This window comes from Spermophilus citellus (assembly GCF_964194105.1).
Source record: "Spermophilus citellus genome assembly, chromosome: 1".
Classification (NCBI taxonomy): domain Eukaryota; kingdom Metazoa; phylum Chordata; class Mammalia; order Rodentia; family Sciuridae; genus Spermophilus; species Spermophilus citellus.
Window position 1 is genome coordinate 158,780,162 of NC_138182.1, and position 18,604 is coordinate 158,798,765.

Below are 18,604 nucleotides of genomic sequence, written 5' to 3' on the forward strand. Positions count from 1 at the left end.
GAGGCCCTAAGCAACTCAGTGTAACCCTGTCTCTAAATAAAATACAAAAAAGGGCTGGGGATGAGGCTCATTGGTTAAATGCCCCTGGGTTCAATCCCCAGTACCAAAAGATAAATAAAAAATTTAAAAAGGACTAGGAATGTATCTCGCGGTAAGGTGCCCCTGGATTCAATTCCCAGTGCAAAAAAAGAAAAAAAGCCAGTATAGAAACTATTTCCATAGCATTTAAATTGTATCATACAGTACAAGTCATCCAGAATGACTTGAAGTACACAAAATACTGTCATTTATGTAAGGGACTTGAGCATCTGAAGATGTTATTACCTATGGAGGTCCAGGAACCAATCCCCAAGGATACCGAGGGACTACTGTACACTAACCTCAAGGCTGAAATTCTAAAACCACAGGCCCTAGCTGATGTGTGCCTGGGGAGAGGTCTCCACATAATAACGGGGACTCCTTTTACTGTTTGTCCTGCCTAGATGATTTGGTTTCTGTAGGAAAAAATGAATCTAAGGCCTGAGGCAGAGAAGGCCTCTCCTTGGACTCCTTCTCAACTGTGGGGTCCTCCCCAGGATCTTGGAAGGCGCCTAGAAGCAGCAGTCAAGTAGAGGCCTCTGCAAGGCATCCATGAATGGGTGGGTAGCAGACTGGGCAGCCTCTAGATTTATAACCCCAACCCCACTAGGAATTGTTTTGCAAGGATCTTCCCATAAACCGGTTTCTGTAGTTGCAAATCCTCATGAGAACCAGAGGATGAGCCCACGACAACCATTCAGAGTTTATTCTGGTCCCGCTACCACCTGGGGCGGCCTGGCTGTTGTGCTACGCGCCCTGCGTGCACAGCCCGCGGATCAGCTCGTGCACAGTCTTGTTGAGGATGCCACCGTGAACGCCGCGTCTGCCCATCAGCACGAGAAGCGCGCGCGGCGTGTGGCCCACGCAAATGGCGCGCGTGTCCAGCCCCTTGGTGCGCGCGTCCAGCACGCCGTCTCCCTCTGCCAGCAGATAGTCGCGGATGACGCAGCAGCGGCGGCCTGCCAAACTCAGGCCCGCCTGCAGGAAGGCCTGCCGGTCGGGCCCAACAAGCACGCCCACCTCCTGCGGCGAGATGGCAGCCAGCAGGCCCCCGGGTCGCGATGCCCACACGCAGCGATTGTCCGAGTGGCCCACGATGGCTACGTCGTCGATGCGCTGGTCTCGCAGCACTGCACTGATGTAGCCCTTCCAGTCACCCATCCTGCTCAGTGCGTCCCTCCGTCTCACGTTTGGGAGGGATGTCCTGCTGTGCCGAGGGCTAGGACGCCTGCGGCGCTGTGACGAAAGCGGGGGCGGGGCCGTGGCAGGAGACAACGCCACGTGTGGCATGAGGCGACGTCACAGAGAGTCTACCTACGCTGGAGAATGTGGGGGCTTTCGCGTATTACACGAGTTGAAGTTCTAAAGTTAGCTTGTAGGATGGAATCCAGGACTCCAGAGACCCTCGAAAAACCAACTTAAATGGCCCACTTAAAAGATGGGTTTAAGAACAAAAAGAAAGATGCATGTCTGGACCGGACTTCTCAGCCTGTAAGGGAAACATTCGATCCCTAGATGGCGTTCTCAAGATTCAGAGAACATCCAAAACCCTGGAAGGCTGCGAGATTGCTGGGTCCCACCCTGGAGTTTCTAGTATAGAATGTAGCCTAAGAACGTCCTTGTCTAATAAATTCCTTGGCGAGGCTGCTGCCCTGGTGAGAGTTTGGGTGGGTATTCCAAGTTCCCAGGGCTGGGGTCCACACCACTGTGTTAGTATTAAACATTTCTAACCATTGTTCTTAATCTCAGCTGAACGTGAAATCATCTGAGTTTTAAAAACATACCACTACTCATCCCATTCCTAGAGATACAGATTTAATTGGTCTCAGGTGGATCTTGAGCATAGTAGTTAGGCTCAAAATTCCCCAGATGATCCCGATGTGAGTAGTCAAAGCTGAGAACAGTTGTTCTGTAAGCTTAAAAGTTTCAGTACCTTATGAGGAATAGCAGTCACCTTGCATAGGGATTGGTACGTGGTAAACATGACTTGGACAAGAATCTCAAATCTCCCATGTTAAGATCTCACAGATCCTGTTCTGTGAGGGCAGGGGAGGAGCTGTGTGCAGGTTTATTCTCTTGACATTTCCCCAAGGGCATTTTCAAAGCACTTTATTGAGTTTCTGTGCCCCTGGCACCTGGCTGGTGGCACTGGGAGGAATGTGGCACAATCTTTAGTCAGTGTTCATTACCCAGCCACCCTCCCACTAGGAGGGAAAGACGAATCCCTGGGTAGTTAGGAAGCTATGTGCTCCTGGATCCAAGTCACGTAGCTGGCCACGTCGGTGTAGACGCCGGGCTTGTTGCGGTCGCCACATCCGGAGCCCCAGCTGATGACGCCTCTCAAGGTGAGCCGGTTCTCTGAAGCCTGGTCCTCACACACCAGAGGGCCCCCGGAATCACCCTGTGTAGGGAACACGCAGTTCAGTTCCTTGGCCTTGAGCTTGACTGGCCGGGGAAGGCACCAGCCAGGCATCAGGACTCACCTGGCACGCGTCTGTGCCACCCTCGAGGAAGCCAGCGCAGAGCATTCCAGGGAGGATAGCATCCCCGTGCACTTCAGAGGCGGAGCAGTGCTCCTGAGAGATGAAAGGCACCTGCGCCTCCTGCAGGAAGGTGGAATAATCCTCCGCCCCTGAAAACCCAGAGCAGATTTTTTTAGAGCACTGGCCTGCACCAGGCTTCTGCCCCCACCGTTACCCTTCCTCCCTCACAGCAAGCCCGAGGGGGAAGGAAATGCCGTTAACTCAATTTCTCAGGCAAGGAAACAGAGGCCCAGAGAGGAGCCAGGAATTGAATGGGCGGGGCCGAATCAGGAACACCATCTGTCCCTCCCATCCAGTGTCTCAGAACTTGGCTATCCAAGTAGTTTGCTCGCTGCTCCAAAGCTGGGACGGTATCCTAGTCCTTGCAGCCCAGCACCACCCAGAGGGAACCAGGAGAAAGTCGATTCTCCCTGTCTCCCCAAGAGATGTGGGGACCTCAACAGTGAATCCCAAACTCTGGGAAGAGGGACAAGGACCCTGCACGCTTTCACAGCCCGTCAGGTCTATGCTTCTTCTGCCACAGTTGAGGGCTTCTCTGGCTTATCCCGGTGTCCAAAGCTTTCCCGCTCGCTCCCAGGTGTTGTGCGTACCCTCGTACTGGTGGCCCCAGCCCGCCACTTGGCAAAGCATGTCCTCGGGCTCGGAGGTTTGGGCGGTGCCGCTGGGTAGGCACACTGGCTGAACGTAAGGTGAGAGACGCGCGCAGCTGCCATCCGCGCTCTCCTGAAGGCGCAGCAGAGCTAACCCGTTAGGCAAGAACGTTAGTTAGGAGGAGGCCCTGGGACCTGAGACCTTCCCACACTTTGTCCCCAACCCCGCAGCAGCGCCCCCACGCACCCAAGTCGTGGTGATAGGTGTTGGACGAGAAGGCCTCGTGGAGGCGGTAGGAGCGCACGCCCAGCGTCTGGCATTGCTTACAGGTCTGGTTATGGAGTTCCTGGCCGAGCACTACCGTCAGGTCCTCCGGCGCCGGCCTGCGGGCGGGGAGTGGGGGAGAGGCATCGTGCTCACAGCCGGCCACAGGCGTGCTGGGGGAGCATCCTGCTCTGGAACCTTTTCCTCGATTTCAGCTCCTTTCAAGGGAGCTCCAGAGGAGCGGGGAAAATAGGGTACAGGTTCAGGCGTGGCGCAGAAACTGGGGTCAGGATAAAGGAGCGGGCTAGGGTTCCCCAAGGGACGCTGGGCGGGCGGGTACTCGCCGGTTCTGCAGGCAGTGAGCCGCGGTCAGCACCCAGCAGGGGGCGATGAGGCTGCCGGCGCAGAAACTGTCGCCCCAGTACAACGCTGCGATATAGGGATGTGCCCCGGGCAGCGCCACTAGTCCGCCGACAACTCGACTCAGCGGGGACAGGCTCTTCCGGAGCCGCTGTCCGCAGCTGGGAGGGCTGGTCCTAGACAGGCGAGTTGGCTGCTTCGAGGGGGCTGTGGGAAGAGCCCAGGCTGAGGACTGGGAGACCTATGGCCGGAATCTAGCTGGCCCTGCGCCCTCTTTGCTCGGACTTCTTTGCTCTTTCTAACTTAACTACCTGGGGTCCGGGAATGAGGCGGGGACTGGGTCGTGGGCTGAGGCTTTTGCAGTGCTGAAGGCTGGGGCATGGGCAGGTCCTGACGCCCAAGGGCGTCCATGAGTGGAGGTGCTGCCTGGATTGTGGCCCAGCACTGTGCCAAGTCGCAATACTCCCAGCTCAGCCGGTCACCTTTCCAGACAAAGCACCACGGGCGGGTATCATTATCCGGGTTCCTGCAATCTCAAGAGAGGGCATTGTTAGAGAGTGGGGGAGCTCCCCAGGGCCCTACGCTGGAAGGGGTTGCCCTTCCCCGCCCCATCCAGTCAGTGCACCGGCAGAAGGTGTGGTGACCCAGTCCCCGGCTTAGTGCTTGCTCCGCAGTCACATTCCTGTAGGTGGCCTCGGAGTCCCACCGCTGACAAGTTGCACCGGAGAGAGTGGTCCTGGCCTTGCCACGGTAGCTAAGCCCACGGTCATGGTAGCAGTTTGCCTCAACATCTAGGGAGTGAAGGGGCTTCCTGAAGCTAGGGGAAGGATCTTGTCCACTTTTCCATTCTCCTCTGCCCTTCTCTGTCATGCCCTTCCCACATGGGGGCTGACTTCCTGCTTGCCTTGAGCCCTGCACTCACCCAAGTCACAGAAGGGTCCGGTATAGCCCACTGGGCAATGGCACAGGCTTTGTCCTTCCGCCTCCAGGCAGCGGCCCCCATTGAGGCACAGATTGGTGTGGCAGGCTGGGGGAAGGAGCAAACTGAGCCACCCCTAGGCACACCACCCAGCCTCCCACCAGTCTCTTGATCAGCCCTCCTCTACAGTCAGCTCCCAATCAATCCTCTTACCATGGCTGGCCAGTGGCTTGCAGTGAGCATCAGGACCTTTGCAATGGCATTTGGCCACACCTTCTGGCCCAGATCTAAGCCATATTTCATTCTCATGGAAGAACCGGAGAAGCTGAGGCTCAAAGCACTTCTCTGGGGACAAAAGGGCTAGGTCTCCAGAGAGGCTGGGATCATGACAAGTCTCCAGGGATACGGAGACCTCTTCAGCAGGCCTGGGGCTGCCTCTGTTCCTCAGTGTCCCCTCCCCTGGCAGACAGCACCTCCTTACCTTTCTGGCAGTGCTTCCCAGTGAGGTGTTCCGGACAGAGGCAGTGTGGTCCTTTCGGCATATTCACACATGTCCCTCCTTTGTGGCAGGGGCTGTGTTTGCTGCAGTGGTCTGAGAGATGGAATGAGGAGCCCAACTCACACAGGTGGGGGCCAAGTCCCTACCTGAACCTATTTGTCATAGGTCATTGAGACTCCAATTTTCCAAGCCTTAGTTTATTCATCTGCAAAATGAGGCTATTCCTTCCCAGAACTCTCCCTCTGAGCTTCTGAGAGGTATTGTTGAGGGAGAAGAGGGACTAGGCCCAGAATCCCAGGCATGTGGGATCTGATGATAGCCAGGAGAGGAATTAGGGGGATGTAGAGGGTCCTGGGCCACCCAGAGTTTGTGTGCAGTACCTTTCACTTTCTTGGGCTCCAGGCAGTGTGCCCATTGCTGGTCCTGATCAAAGTTTGGGGTGGTAGCACACCTGCAGAAACACAGGCTCTCCTGCTTTGCCCTGGAGGTTAGCCCCACCCCACCCCTAGCTTCCTCTCTCCAAGCAGGGTTTCTTGGACAGAACAAGGGGCAAATTCCATGGATCCCAGACCCCTGCTCCAACCCCCATTGGGGAACCTTACCAGGGTCTGGGGCCTGGCCAGCCTTTGTGGATACATTTGTGGTACAACTGCCGATGGTACTGGAAGGGGAAGTGGCAGGGCTCCCCAGTGACAGTAAGAACTGTAGGAATAACACACTTCCTGAGAACTTCCCCTGTGCCCAGTTGCCCAGACTCCACCTCATGGGGTCCAACTGGAAAATATCATTGTGTGCTCAGGACAACATTCTGCTTAAGAAGCTGGATTCTGGAGTTAGATAGCTGGAACAGATTCCTAACCCCACCACCTACTAGCTGTGTGAACTTCAGCAAGCCTAGAAGAGTGCCTGCCACAAAATTAGCACTTAATAAATATTTGTTGAGCATCAAAGCCACTTAACCATTTTGAGCTTTTGGTTTTCCCATCTGTAAAATGGCAAAGATAATAGTATATAGTTGATCCTCCTTATTCACTGATTCCATATTTGCAAATCTGCCTACTTGCCAAAATTTATTTGTAACCCTCAAATCAATACTTGCAATTCAGGCTGGGAGTGTAGCTCAATGGTGAAGCATTTGCTCAGGGTCCTTGGTTCAATCTCCAGCAACACACCACACACACACACACACACACACACACACAAGATGGTTGATTGTGGGCATGCCCAGAGCAGAGATAAATTTGCACATTCCCAGCTGAGGTCCAATGAGGCGATATTCAGCTCTCTTTCAGCTCATACTATTAACAAGTGTCCTTTTCATCGTCTGTTTAGTATAGTATTTTCCACATTGTGCTTTTTGTGGGTGATTTTATCACTGGAAATCCCCCACACACACTCAAACCTATGTTGAAGTGCTGTCTATAGTTTCAAAGTGCGAGAAGGCTTCAGTGTATGTTAGGAAGTAAATGTGTGTCAGAGTAAGATTTGTTTGGGCATGAGTGATAGTGCTGTTGGCTGTGAGGTCACTGCTAATGAGCCAACAACATATACTTTGAATAAGATGTCTTTTGCTGCTAGACGAGGTGGCGCATACCTGTAATCCCAGCCTGGGCAATTTAGAAGACTCCAGAAGATGAGGCAGGAGGTTCACAGATTCAAAGCCAGCCTCAGCAACTTAGCGAGAGCCTAAGTAACTCTGTGAGACCCTGCCTTTAAATAAAAATACAAAATAGGGATGGGGATATGGCTCAGTGGCGAGTGCCCTTGAGTTCAATCCCTGGAACCAAAAATAAAAATAAAAGAAGATGTCTTTTATTGAGGTTAATGAGAATGTTGTGCCTGGCACATAGTATGTTCTCAGTAAATATTTTCTGCCATTGGTTGTCAAAGAGTGTTGCTGAATGCCAAACCAGGGCCTGGATGATAAAGGGAGGGAGAGGGATCTGAGCTGGATCTTTAAGATGTAAATGGGATGGACAGAGAGGAGGCAGACCCTAGGTAGGTAATTAGGCCAAGACTGGGAACTAAGGTTGGTTCTGGCAAGAGGAGGGAGAGCAGGCAGTGGGATGGGGAGAGGAGGCTGCTGAAGTCCAGGGTTGTATTGTGCTAGGCTTCGCCATCATGCTCCAGGGCTTGGGCTTGACCCTACCCGGTCAGGCTCACCAGAGTAGGATCCATCTAGTTCACAGACCCCAGAATGTTGTATGCTCTAGAGAAATATTTAGTGCCTGGTCAAGTTCAGTGGCACATGCCTGTAATCACAGCTATTATGGAGGCTGAGGCAAGATCACAAATTCAAGGCCAGCCTGGGCAACTTAGCAAGACCCTATCCCAAAATAAAAACCAAAAAGGGCAGGGGATGTAGCCCAGTGATGAGTGCCTCTGAATTCAGTCCCTGGTAACATGCATAGGAATCTAATCTCTCTCTTTTTTCACATGCGCATGCACACACACACACACACACACACACACACACACACAATTAGTGCCTGGAAGAATGAAGGTAATGGGAAACTGGCAGGATTGGAAGAAGGGGAGATGGCAGGCACCCCTCTTCTAAGTGTGAGCTTGACAATAAGAGCTAATTTTTTTTCCAATGCTGGGCTAGAACCTAGGACCTTGTTTATGCTAGGCAAGCACTCTACCACAGCGCTACATTCCCAGTCGAAGAGCTAAATCTAAATATATATATATACATATTTTTTTAAATACTTTTATTGGAGAATTACTAAGAGCTAAAATTTTTTAAGTATTTGCCATGCATCAGGCTCTGGGTTGAGTACCTTATGGGGGTCAACAACTCATTTCTCATTTTCAAAAACCCTGAGAGACTGGGCATGGTGGTGCATGCCTGTAATCCCAGAGGCTTGGGAAGCTGAGACAGGAGTATCACAAGTTTAAAGCCACCCTCAGCAACAGCAAGGTGCTAAGCAACTCAGTGAGACCCTGCCTCTAAATAAAATACAAAATGGAACTGGGGATGTGGCTTAGGGGTTGAGTGCCCCTGAGTTCAATCCCCAGTACCAAAACAAAAACAAACAAACCCTGAGAGTTTCACTATTAATAGACCTATTTTATACATGGGGAAATTGAAGCACAGAGAGGTCAAGTCACTCACCCAGAGTTGCATAGCTCACAAATGATAAACCTGGGATTCAGAGATATTGGTGTCCAGAACCCTGCTCTGGATCCCTCTTTGCCTATTAAGGTCCCTGGCCTCTGTGTGATAGACAGATGCCAAAGACATATGTTGAGAGAAGGAAAAGAAAGAGGGAAGATAGGGAGAATGAGGGAGACTGGCAGGATCCCAGGAGTAACAGCATAACAGCAGACACCTGAAGCCCCTGCTAGGGCCAAGCTCAAGATGGAACACTCAGATACAGCTTGTTCTCAGGGAACACATAGCTCACTATCATTCTGGGTCCCTGGCACCCACGGACCCAAGACCTGGCATACAGTAGGCTCTCAAGTCCAAATGTGAGCCACAACTACCCAAGGCTCAGGATCCTTCCCCTTGCTCCAAGGACCTGACACTGCCCCTAGATTGTGCATGCCCCCACCATGCTCACCCCAACTAAGTGTGTGTTCTGAGGGGCAGCCAGGCCACTTACCTACTGTGGGCTCATCGGTTCCTTCCTTATGTACCCTGTGAGCTTTCCAAGGTGGGATCTACAGGGGAGAAAAGGACTCTAGGAATTTGCCTAGAAATTCATAGCCTGCCCCTGAGCCTATGCCAGCCCCCCACCTGCTCTCAAAGCCTGGAAGCACAGAGATTTCACCACAAGATCTGGACCTTCCTTCCTCCTCCCATTGTCTCCTCAAAGACCTCTCCCCTACAGAAATGGAGGCCGTGCTCACATATCTATCCGCTCTGGTTATCTATCTCCTCTGTCTGGGCCTTCTGAGCTGGACTCACCTTCCCACAAAGGCCTCCCTGTCTCCTGGACCAAAAGGTCATGGGTAGAGGCCAAGGCTGTTATAGGGACCCTCCCCGCCCCCCGCCCCACAGGGCCATCATTACCCAATCCTGGTTCCCACACCCCTTACCGAAAGCACTGGCTCCAGGCTCACCAGCAGGGACCCCAGGAGCAGCAGAGCCCTCATGGCGTCTGTCCCTTGATCCAGCTGACTACCCAGGAGTCCAGATCAATGGGGTTGGGCAAAGGTCTCTGAGGCCTGGGAAGTAGGGATTGGGCAAGCTGCCCTCCTGGGCCTGGTGGGGCACCTAGTGTTTGTGGAAAGTCATGCAGAGCATCTTCCTTGGTAGGCTCCTGAGGGAGGGGTTTGGGAGTTGGTGGATGAAGGTAGAATAGTAAAGGGCAGGGCTCCCTGGTCTCTCTCTCTCGGACAGTGGGACTGGAAGTAGGAAGAGAGACATACTTGTATTTCAGGTCCTACTGAGGATGAGGGGGTTAAGGTGGTCAAAAAGAAGTCCCCAACTTCAGGAATGTTAAGAATCCATCATGAAGTATATTAGTTTTCTATTGCTGCATAACAAATGATCACAAACTTAGAAGTCCTGCATAAGACCCGTTTATTGCTTCACAAATCTGTAGGTAATAATTATGTACTGTGTGATTAGGTGTTATGCTCAGAATAACACAAGACTGAGATTAAGGCTGAATTCTCTGGAGACTGCAGGGAAAGATTCAGTTCCAAGCTCATTCAGGTTGTTGTCAGAATTCAATTCCTTGTGGTTGTAGGACTGAGGGCCCTGCTTCCTTGTAAGCTGTCAACTAGGGGCCACCTGGGCTCCTAGAAGCCACCTACATTTCTGGTCATGTTGTTCTCAAATCTCTCTTAGTTTGAATCTTTCACATTTTGAATCTCCTTTGCCAGGAAGAAAAACCTTGTCCCTTCCAAGGGCTTGCCTGATTTGGCCAGGCCCACCAAGGATAATCTTCCCATTTTAAGGTCAAATGATTTGGGATCTTAATTACATATACAAAATTCTTTTACAGAGAGATGTATATGTGACTTAGTGGTAGAGCACTTGCCTAGCATGTGTGAGACCCTACCTAGGTTCAATCCCCAGTACCACAAAAATTATTTTATAGAAGAACCTAGATCATTGTTTAATTGGAAGAATAACTGGAAGAAAGGGCACATACAACTGTGCACAGTGGTGCATGCCTGTAATCCCAGATACTGCAGATGCTGAGACTGGAGAATCACAAGTTCAAGGCCGACCAGGGCAATTTAGCAAGACCCTTTCTCAAAATGTAAAAAGTTATGGGGTAGAGCACCTGACTAGCATGTAAGGCCCTGGGTTTAATCCCCAGTCTGAAAAAAAAATTACACATACAATGGAGTTTAAGATCTTGGGCTCATCTTAGAATTAATTCCATAATCCCATGGAAAAACTGCTAAACTAGGGGACACAAAATTGTGCAATCAGAACACAGGGAGGGAGATGGGGTGTACTTGTGCTGTTTTTTCCTGCCCAGAATTCTTGTGGTTAGTAATGTCACTTTAATTTTTCTTTAAGGAACAATCCCTTCCTCACTTCTTCCCTGTCATTCTAGTACTGCCAACTTTACCCTTAGTTCTAGGACTGGGAGGTGTGATCTGAGTCTGCCCAACCAGAGTATGATATCTTTAGAATGCAGCAATTGATTCAGAGGTAAGCATATGTACAGGGTCTGCTTTGAAACTTTTACCAGAACCTTGGGGAAGGAGATACTTTCTTTCCACTGGGGTTGTTAAACAGGTTAGAATGTGGGCCTGGTGACATTGATGGCCATCTTTGTCATACTTAAGGATAGCCTGTCTGAGACATATGAAAAGCAAAGCAAATGGAGAAGGAAGGACAGAGGAATGCCATTAACAGGCAGCCCGGCAAGATAGTCCTCACTTCCTGGGATTCATGCCCTTTTATAGTCTCTTCCCACATTGAATCAGAGGTATATTGTGTGTCCAGTGGAATTGACTTCTAAGCCCAGGTCATAAAAGTTATTTCAGTTTTTTCCTTGGTCTTTGGACCATTCACTCTGGGCTCTGCCATGTTGTGAGGACACTCAAGCAGCCCTGCAGAGTCACCCATGCATGTATGGAGAAAGTAAAGTCTTCTGCCAGCTACTAGCACCAATTTGACAGTCATGTGAACAAAGCACCTCAAAAATAGGTGCAGCTCTGATTGATTTCTAGCCTGCAATCTCATGACAGAGCTGGTATTAGCCAGCTTTACGTTACCATAATTAAATACCTAAGATAGTTTAAGTTATAAAGTAAAGGGTTCACAGTATTGGAGGCTGAAAGTCCAAACTTCATGGCACAGCTTCACGTGACGGCTGCCCCTCAGCTGCATCACCTTACAGTGAATTGCAATGTCAGGAGTGTGTATGGGACCAAGTGATTACATCTTGAAACAGGAGGCCAGAGAGATGGGAGAGGGGCCAGGTTTGCCACTAATGACCCTTTTGTGGGAACCAACCAGGATCCCACATGAAATACCTTAATCCCTCCAAACAGCAGTGCCTTCAATGAAGGACATCCAACTAGGCCCCACCTCCCAAAGGGCCACACCATATCCCAATACTGTGGCCACCCAGGGAACCAAGCCTCCAACATATGGACCCCTGGGAGACACTAGATCATATATAATCATAGCAGATCTCAAGATAAAACCACGCAGCTAAGCTGCTCCTGAAAGCCTGACCATCAGAAACTGAGAAACAATCATTGATAGTTGAAGTTTTAAACTATAAGTTCCAGGGTGATTTGTTATATACAAAATTTGATAACTAATACTGATGGGATTGATTCCTGATGACTTTGAGAGCCTGGATCCTACAACTAAAAGCATCATTAAGACTTCTTGGGCTGGGGTTATGGCTCAGCGGTAGAGCACTTGCTTCGCATGTGTGAAGCACTGGGTTCGAGCCTCAGCACCACATAAAGATAAATATATAAAGACATTATCCATCCACAACTAAAAAATGAAAAAATAAACCTATTTTAAAAAAAAGACTTCTTGGTTATAGGGGCTAGGGCCGTTGCTCAGTAGTAGAGTACTTGCCTAGCACGTGCAAGGCAATCTGACACACTGCAAAAAGAAAAAAAAAAAGGACTTCTGAGTTATATGATCAAATAAAACCAATTTCAATAGACTTGGAGCCTTCACTAACACAAGGTAATTTATGGGAAGTGAAGATTGAATGTAGTCACTTACTAATTCTGCTAGAAGAAAGGCAGGCCATGGGAGATTTCTTGGAACAGAAACACAGTAAGAGGAGGGTAGGAGAAACCTTTGATTTCAAAGGGAACATATTGAGGTGACGGCTGTTAAGTCCACATGATGAAAGCAGAACTATGAGATGTACAGGTGAGTTCATCAAAGTGAAAGTGCCTCTGACAGTTCTTGATAACACCTGAGTAGAGACCTTGCCCCTGGGCCTGACCCACATTCGCTCCTTCCTCCTAGGGAGAAGCCAGCTCTCCCTTGAAATGGAAGGGAACTTTTGAACCGGTCTACACAATGAGAAGGAATTTGCAGATGGGAAAGAGAGGGACATGCTTCCAGGTAGAGTGAGTGATACAACTGCAAAGAAGCCTGAATGCAGCAGGTCAAATGAAGAATGTAGTGAGCTCGGAGAGCCTAGTAGGAAGTGTGAGATGAGGCTTGAGGTCCACTGGGACCAACGGTAGACAATCATGGGGATTTGATCACTGCTATTCCTTCTTCCTCTAGTCTCCCAGTTTCTTCCTTCCTTCCTTCCTTCCTTCCTTCCTTCCTTCCTTCCTTCCTTCCTTCCTTCCTTCCTTCCTTTATTTTCATGTGGTGCTGAGGATCAGACCTAGTGCCTCACACATGCTAGGCAAGCACTCTATTATTGAGCCACAACTGCAGCCCTAGAATTACAGTTACTATTTGTGATCACTCTTCTCCAATTGTGTGGTGAAAGGGTGACTTCTAGTGATCATCTCCCATTATGGAAGCCTAATGGACCAGAAAAACTTCTCTCCCCCATACCAAAGCCAGAGGAACTTAAACTCAGCCAATGGGTGCTCTCACCCTAAATTCTGGATCCAAGACAGCAAGAATTAGAGGACTGGCAGTGAGCAACCTGTGCCCTGATCATATTGTCCCTGCTACCTGGAATTAGTCAGGACGCTTTCCAAAGTAGCTGGGATCACAGGTTTGTGCCACTACACCTTGCTGTTTTATTTTTAAGTGTAGTGGGTAGTGTCTTAGCTTTTTGTTGCTGTCTAACAAATTATCCCTAAATTTAGCAGCTTAAAATGAAAAATACGTATGTGTGAGTTTCTATGGGTCAGGAGCCAGGTACTGTTTAGTTTCCAAGTTCACTCACAAACTTACATACTAGGGATGTTCAAATTAATTTCACACAAGAGTTCTAAAGCAAGCTGGGTGTCCTGGCTCCTTAGGGGGCTAGGGTTGCAATTTGAGGCCAGCCTGGGCAACTTAGAAAGACACTGTCTCAAAATAAAATTAAAAAGGGGATTTGGGGATGTATTTCAGTGGTAGAATATATGCCTAACATGTATGAGGCCCTAGGTTTGATCCCCAGCAACACACACAAAAGCACCAACCCTAAAACCAAAACAAATGAACAAACCAGAAAACCTTAAGAGCAGAGCCAAAATATGGGAAAGACAGAATTGATTGACACCATTTGATACCCAGGATCCAGAGACACTTGAAGTTAGAACCACATCTGTACTTTTCAGTTATTTGAATCGATGATTTCCCTTTTTGCCTAGGCCATTTTTATTACAACCTAAAGTCCTAACTGATGCAAGAGTTCAAACATTGTTACCAGGAAGTTCCTGAAACAAAACAAACCAAAACAAAAACCCCTCATCATGATGGGTTGTGTAAGTTAGTAGCTTAAAGGGTAAGAAAATAGTGACCTTAGGAGCAGGGTAGGGACAAATTGGATTTGAGTCAGGAAACCTTCCAATCCTATCTTGGCCAATGCCCCTCCCATTGTGATGATGGACAAGGAACTCAAACTTTCTGAACCCCAGTGTTGGGCTCAGATTCAGTTGTGCCCTTGTAAGTCACTGGGAGATATTTGGTTTTGTTTAATTTAATTTTATTTTTTGAGATAGGGTCTTGCCCAGCCTGGCCTCAAACTTAAGATTTTCCTGCCTCAGCTTCCCAAGTAGCTGGGATTACAGGTTTGTGCCACTGCACCTTGCTGTTTTATGTTTAAGTGTAATGGTTAGTGTCTTAGCTTTCTATTGCTGTCTAACAAATTATCCCTAAAGTTAGCAGCTTAAAATGACAAATACATATGTGTGAGTTTCTATGGGTCAGGAGCCTGGTACTGTTCAGCTTCCAAGTTCACTCACGAAGCTGTTGGCAGACTTTAGGTCTTTTTTGACTGTTGGCCAGAGACATCAGTTTCCTGCCTTATAGGCCTCTCCATGTAGTATAAACATAGAAGCTGGTTTCTCTCACATGAGCCAGCAAGAGAAAACACAGAAAATGAAAAGGGTAGCCAGTCTTTTAGTAATCTAATCTTGGAGATAAGCCATCACTTTCTCTGCATTCCTTTTTTTTTTTTTTTTTTTTTTTTGTACTAAAGATTGAGCCCAGGGTGCTTAACTCTGAGCTACATCCCAGTCCAATCATCTATCTATTGATAGTACCAGGGATTAAACCCAGGGGTTCTTAACCACTGAGCCACACCCCCAGTTCTTTTTATTTTTTTATGTTGAGACAGGGTCTCACTAAGTTGCTGAGGCTGACCTCAAAATTGTGATCCTCCTGCCTCATCCTCCTGAATTGCTGAGATTACAAGTGTGTGCCGCTGAGCACAGGCCTCTGCATTCTTTTCATGTTAAGTGAGTCTGCTATCTCAGCCCATGGTCAAGAGAAGGGAATAACATCAAAGTGTGAATACCAGGAAACAGAGGTGGTTGGGACCCTGGACACCACAGGAAGCCACTGGAGGTTTCTCAGTAAGAGAGGGACAGGATCAGGTTGGTTGTTTTAAAAATAGGCAATTCAGCCAGGCACAATGGCATTGTACCTATAGTCTCAGCTACTCAGAGACTGAAGCAGGAGGATTGCTTGGGCCTAGGAGTTTGAGGCCAGCCTGAGCAACAAAGTAAGACACCCCCCCACTCAAAAGAAAAAAAGAAAAAAATTTTTAAAAATTAAAATTGGCATTCCAACCACATAAGATTAAAGATTCAAAAGGGTATAGGATAAAAAAAATTCATTTCCATTCTTGTCCCCAAACACTTAACTCCCCCTTCCCAGAACATCGTGGTCTTCTGGAGAGGGTCCACATGTGCATAAGCAAATGCATTAATGTTGTTCACCAAATATTTTATAAATCTATTCTTTTCTAGGTGTATAGGAGTTATTCCAGGTGTCTATTCCTGCAGGACAAACCTCTCAGACTTAGTAGTGTTTAACAACTATTTTATCATGTTCATGGATTCCTAGGGTCAGGAATTCAGGCAGAGTTCAGAAGGGAGGGCTGCTGTTGGCTCCACACGCTGAGCACTGCAAGTGTGAATATTGGCATGGCTGGAGGTGACTTGATTGGCCAGGGGCTGAGTATTCTAGAATTGTTTTCACTTTTGTCTGGTACTTGAAGTGGGACAACTAGAAGGCTGGGCTCAGCTAAGACTGTCACCTAGAGCAGAGTACACATGTGTCCTCTTCACTGGATTTGAGTCTCTCACAGCAGGATCTGAGTCTAAGAGAACAGAGTCATGAGAAAGCTTCTGGAGAACAAGTATTTCAAAAGAACTGTGTGACTGACCTTTTCTGATTCAGCCTCAGACCTCACACTTCATCATTTCCACCATATTCTACTGATGACAAGGAAATCATAAAGGGCAGACGAAGTTCATGGGAAGGGAAATTACATTCCATCTCTTCATGTGAAGGTGGTAAGGTCATATTGCAGAAGTGCTTTTGGGGTGGGAACATACTGCTACACTCATCTTTGGAAAATACAAACTGCCAAGGTAGGATTATACCTCTTTATAGCTAGTCACATACTGCATAATGACCTTTCAGTCACTGAGGACCACATACAGGTAGTCCCATAGAATTATAATGAAGCTGAAAAACCCCTACCACTTAGTGACACTGTAGTTGTCATAACATCATAGCACAGTACATTACTCACATTTGTGGTGATACTAGTGTAAACCAATCTATTGCACAGGGGCTGCGGGTGTCATTTAGTGGTAGAGCATTTGAGTAGCATGTGTGAGGCCCTGGAATTGATCCCCAGCATCACACAGACACAAAAATATAGTAATGCAAAATTATATAGTAATGCACAAAAATATAGTAATACTTGGTGGTAAAATAAACAACATGTTTCTGGTTTATATATTTACTAGACTATTTATTTTAGTATTTATTTATTTATTTATTTTTAAGACAGGGGTCTTACCATGTGGTCCAGGATGACTCCAACTCCTGAGCACAAATGATCCTCCTAATTTAGCCTCTGGAATACCTGGGACTACAGGTGTACACCACTGTGCCCACTCATTATTTTAAAGTGTAAACCTTGCTACTTAAAAAAATTAAAAAATTTACTGTAAAACAGTATGCTATATTACGCCAGCAGCAGCCTTATCCATTGAATTCTTTTGATTGCACCAAGGGGACACATTAAGTGATCAACCTAGGTCATATAGTTCTGTGTAAGTACACTCAATGATGTTTACACAATGACTAAATTGCCCACCTGATGCCCTTCTTAGAAGCTATTCCTAGTGCGAAATGACACATGATTGAAGTTGTAGCCCAAGTGGTTTGCTCTGACCAATGAAATGCAAATAGAAGTGATTTGTGTCACTTTGGATTCAGGTTTTAAAGATTATCATATATTTATTACATTTTATTTTACTGCCTGCCATTGTAGAAGCACAAACTGAAATGAAGCTCCTGTCATACTAGGACCTTAAGTGACTATTATGAATAGAAATGCCCCCCCTCCCAACAACCAGTGTTGGACATGTATACATGAGGAATAAACTTTTGTTGTTTTAGGACACTGAAATTTGGGGATTATTTGTTACTGCAGCATAATTTAGCCTATGTGGACCCCCCTTTTGTATCAGGGATTAAACCCTGGGGTGCTTAACCACTTAGCCACACCCCAGCCCTTTTTTAAAATATATTTTAAGAAAGGGTCTCACTAAGTTGCTTAGGCCCTTGCTCAGTTGCTGAGGCTGGCTTTTTTTTTTTTTTTAAGTACTAAGGATCAAACCCACTGAGCTATATCTCTAGTCCTATTTATCTATTTTTATTTTGACACAGGGTCTTACTAAGTTGTTGAGGCTGGTCTCAAAGTTGAGATCATCCTGCCTCAGCCTCCAGTTTCTGGAATTACAGGTGTGTGCCATCATGCCTGTTCTGCACCTTGATTTTTTTTCATTTACCAGTGTATCTTGGAGAGTATTTATATAAGTACAGGAGTACTTATATATATAAATATATATATATTTATATAAATAATATATATTTATTACTGGAACTAGAATCCAGGGTCTAGCATGCTAGGCAAGAGTTCTACCAGTTAGCTACATCCCACTTCATCCACACTTTTCTTTTCAATAGCTACACAGTATTCCTGTAAAGGAAAGGGTGAAATTTTTCTTAACCAGTTACTATTAAGGACAATTAATACAATCTATATTTTGTGCAGTGAATAACCTTGAGCATTTCTTCTTCTGTTTGGGTGCAGTAATATTCGTAGGTTAGATTCCTAAAATGCATATCTCAGATGATTGACAGATTTCCCTTTTAAAAGACATCAGCTTGGCTGTAAGTAGAGAATGGCTTGAAAAGCCAGAAGCTGAGAGTTATGACACCTTGACTCCTTATCAATTGCCAAGTTCTGTTCATCCCAGCTCCATGACAGCTCTCAATCTGTCCATTTGGATGCATACCCTGAGGCCATCATGACTCTTATCTTTATTGAACCTAAGGCATGGAGCACATGCTAATAAGCACATGCTCTACCACAGGCTAAGTCCCCAGCTCCTGGTCTTAACCCCACTTAGCACTCTCTGAAACCATCCATTTAATTGTTTATTTACAGGTTTATTACCTTTACTTTCCCACCTCCCCTTCAAGCATGTAAGCAGGTAGCTTGGCTCTCTTGCTGACACCACTGTACTCCTCAACACCTGACTTGGTACTGGGACAACGCGGGTGCTTTATAAGTATTTTTGGGGTGAATGAATAGGGATCCGAGAAACCCAGTCGAATAGACTCCGCCTTACTCGCTGACTTTGGACAAGTCTCCGTTTCCTGTTGTGTAAAGTGGGGGTGCAGGAAGTGGGGTGTTGAGCTAGAAGTGTTGACGAGCTGTGAAATTTGGGCCTTGTTTTCCCCCTAGT

General features: G+C 47.5%; 2 protein-coding genes across 2 annotated transcripts; both read right to left on the minus strand.

Annotated features, from left to right (window-relative positions):
- Positions 1-268: 268 nt before the first annotated feature.
- On the minus strand, positions 269-1,705 carry PFN3 (profilin 3). Its single transcript, XM_081295943.1, has one exon. The coding sequence runs from the start codon at positions 1,366-1,368 to the stop codon at positions 826-828; it is 543 nt and encodes a 180-aa protein (XP_081152069.1). The 5' UTR covers positions 1,369-1,705; the 3' UTR covers positions 269-825.
- A 465-nt stretch (positions 1,706-2,170) lies between these two features.
- Positions 2,171-9,358, minus strand: F12 (coagulation factor XII; the record flags this gene model as incomplete). The annotated part of the gene is made up of 14 exons (XM_081300392.1): positions 2,171-2,479; positions 2,562-2,710; positions 3,212-3,361; positions 3,459-3,595; positions 3,821-4,043; positions 4,148-4,362; positions 4,462-4,627; positions 4,759-4,863; positions 4,969-5,100; positions 5,237-5,347; positions 5,635-5,705; positions 5,857-6,028; positions 9,171-9,195; positions 9,302-9,358. The coding sequence occupies 14 exons, from the start codon at positions 9,356-9,358 to the stop codon at positions 2,312-2,314; spliced, it is 1,881 nt and encodes a 626-aa protein (XP_081156518.1). The 3' UTR covers positions 2,171-2,311.
- Positions 9,359-18,604: the final 9,246 nt, after the last annotated feature.